A 2,433-nucleotide genomic window follows, 5' to 3' on the forward strand; every position below is an offset into this window, starting at 1 on the left:
GCGCGTCTGCTGCTGCAAAAGGTCTTTTAAACGTGCAGCAGCGCACTACCCGCTCCTGAGAGTTAAGCCCTCGTAATAGCAATTAATGAGAACAGAGAGGACCAACAAGCCTCGAGGCAGCCCCAGCAGCACCCGACCCCTGAGAGAGAGGAGGTTCCTCAGGTGAGAGGTGCTCTGGCCCAGCAGCTGCCTTGCTCGCCTGGGACGCAGGGACGGACAACACGGAGCACGCTGCTGCCTCCGAGCCAACGACCCCTTTCCCTGCATCGTGCATTTATCATCGTAGGAGAGTTCATTTCCCACGGAATTAAGCTCGCACGGAAAGAAGACAAACACTGAAGCAGACCCAGGTCACGGTGGCGGATGCTCATTTACAGTCGGGTGCTCACAAATCCGTCTTTCACCCGTTTTATGCTACTCTCAGCAGGTACAAAGAAAGCACCACCCTCAGCAAAGGAGGTACGCAGGGACCAGACCACCAGAGGCAGCGAGGGCACGCTTACTGCATCAGGACAGACATTAAGGACGCGAGTAAGCACTGGGAGATGACATCACCAGCAGAATTACCTCAGAAGCAGAGGAAGAAAGAGATGAAGGTCACATTCCCGGAGTCGCAGATCTGTGAGGAATCACACACACACACACGCTCCTTGCAGCTCGTGAGGCGTTTCTCACCGCGCCTGAGGCCCCAAGGTCAGACGAAGAAAAAAAAAACCCCCCCCGCCCCCGGGCCGCGCCAGCCACGCCGGCGGGTTTAAGAGCTCGGTGCAAGAGCCCTTCACCGCGACAAATGGGATCCAGGTCAGAGCCCGCGAGGGCCGTGACGGCTCTTCAGCCTCTACAAAGCCAAGGGGGCAGCGCCGCCCCCCAGCCCGGAGCAGCAGAGCCGCTCCCTCCTCAGGAGGGCAAGAGTTGAGCGGGCGGGAGGACGCTGCCTCGAGCGCGAGAGCCCGCGGAGGCACAGCGTAAGCCTGTCTGCTGACGCTAAGACCTGATTTTCAACGCTGCCAAATTGATTTTCTCATGGAAGCACAAATTCACAAGGAGCTTTTTGTCAAAAGTAAAAAAAAAAAATAAAAAAAAAATTCAATCTATTAAAAAAAAATGGAGACAGGCTTGTGTTTCTAATCCAAATGTACTTCTCTTTATTCAAACCAGGGGTAATCACTGGTTAGTGCAAAATGCACCTAAACCTTTGCCTGAGGGAAATCTACATCTTAACAAGGCCTCCGTTAACCCCTAATGAAATCCACAGAGGACTGGAAAGCGTGCGAAGCCCAGATCCAGCGCCGCGCTTCGGAAGTGACTCTGTGCGTCAGCAAGTCTGCACCTGCCTCGTTACCGGTTCTACACCGTCAGGTAACAAAAGCAAAACACACTCAGTAGATTTCTTTTAACTCCCCGAGTTTCTGAACCATCCACCCCACCGGTAATGTCAGGAGTAAGGGGGTTGCAGCTTACCCTCACTTCCAACAGTGCTAACGGAAACCCTGTTTTAAATTAAAAAATAAGCCAGCATACATAGTAGAAAATTTCTCTTAAAAATTTCACAATCTGTAAATGTATATATTTTTTTTCTTTTAAACATAAAAGTTTACAATATACGGTAAAACAAAGGCTCAGGAAAAATAATTTCAAAAAAAAGAAACCTGAAGTTTTGAATTAAAGCTGAAGACATTTTTAAAACCCTGTAGTTTGAACCAGTGACATTTTCTTTATTTGTGCTGATGGGTTAGAGAAAGGAAAATATTTAAAAACTGCAGTCCAAACACCCACAGCTTTGCCTTCAGAAGCCATCTTCCCCCACCCCCCTCAGAAAAAAAAAAAAAAAATGTTGTTAGGTTTTTCTTCCATCAAGTATGTGATTGTCACAAGTTCAGAAGTCTGGGAGTCCTGGGTTCGGCTGGTACCAGACATCCCTGTGGACAGAATTCCCTGATTGCCAGCCCACGCTAGCGCCGGTAGGGGTGAAATCCTTGCACGTTATGGTTCTGTCCTCGTCCAAAACCGCTGCCTCCCGCCGGCGGGCCGCTGGAGGGTTGCACCGAGGGGCCTCCGTAAGGAGGGGGCTGCTGGCTGGGATCAGAGAAACCTTGTCCAAACCCACTCAAGTCTTGTCCGTAGCCTGGGGAGAAGGGAAGAAAGGCAGCAGGGTCAGCTCCGGGTATCGTCCAGAGGCACAACAGCAGAGGTGCAAACGCAAACCCCGACATCACTCCCTCCCCTTGCACGGCCTCGGGACCAAACAGCTCCGTCTCACATTTCCCGTTAAGCAGCTGCTTTCAGTTCTTGCCATTATTTACCTTCTGTGCAGAAGAAAGACACAAAGCAGACCTGAGTAACGAGGCAGAACTGGTAGTTTTTCACTGTCTGAGGCAACGCCCCGCAGGCTGGGAGCTGAGCTATCCTAGCGCGGCTGGTCGGGAGCCTGGA

The 2,433-nt window shown here is 51.3% G+C and overlaps 1 protein-coding gene across 1 annotated transcript in view; it reads right to left on the reverse strand.

The window, feature by feature from the left end:
* Nucleotides 1-1,121: 1,121 nt before the first annotated feature.
* Nucleotides 1,122-2,433, reverse strand: part of DAZAP1 (DAZ associated protein 1) — a gene marked incomplete at its 5' end in the record, with an annotated part of 20,691 nt that continues 19,379 nt past the window's right edge. The window contains one exon of the mRNA XM_009867665.1: nt 1,122-2,125. Coding sequence (XP_009865967.1) covers nt 1,953-2,125 — 173 coding nt within the window. The remainder of the gene's footprint in view (nt 2,126-2,433) is intronic.

The sequence above is a fragment of the Apaloderma vittatum genome, unplaced genomic scaffold (genome assembly GCF_000703405.1).
Source record: "Apaloderma vittatum isolate BGI_N311 unplaced genomic scaffold, ASM70340v1 scaffold29394, whole genome shotgun sequence".
Classification (NCBI taxonomy): domain Eukaryota; kingdom Metazoa; phylum Chordata; class Aves; order Trogoniformes; family Trogonidae; genus Apaloderma; species Apaloderma vittatum.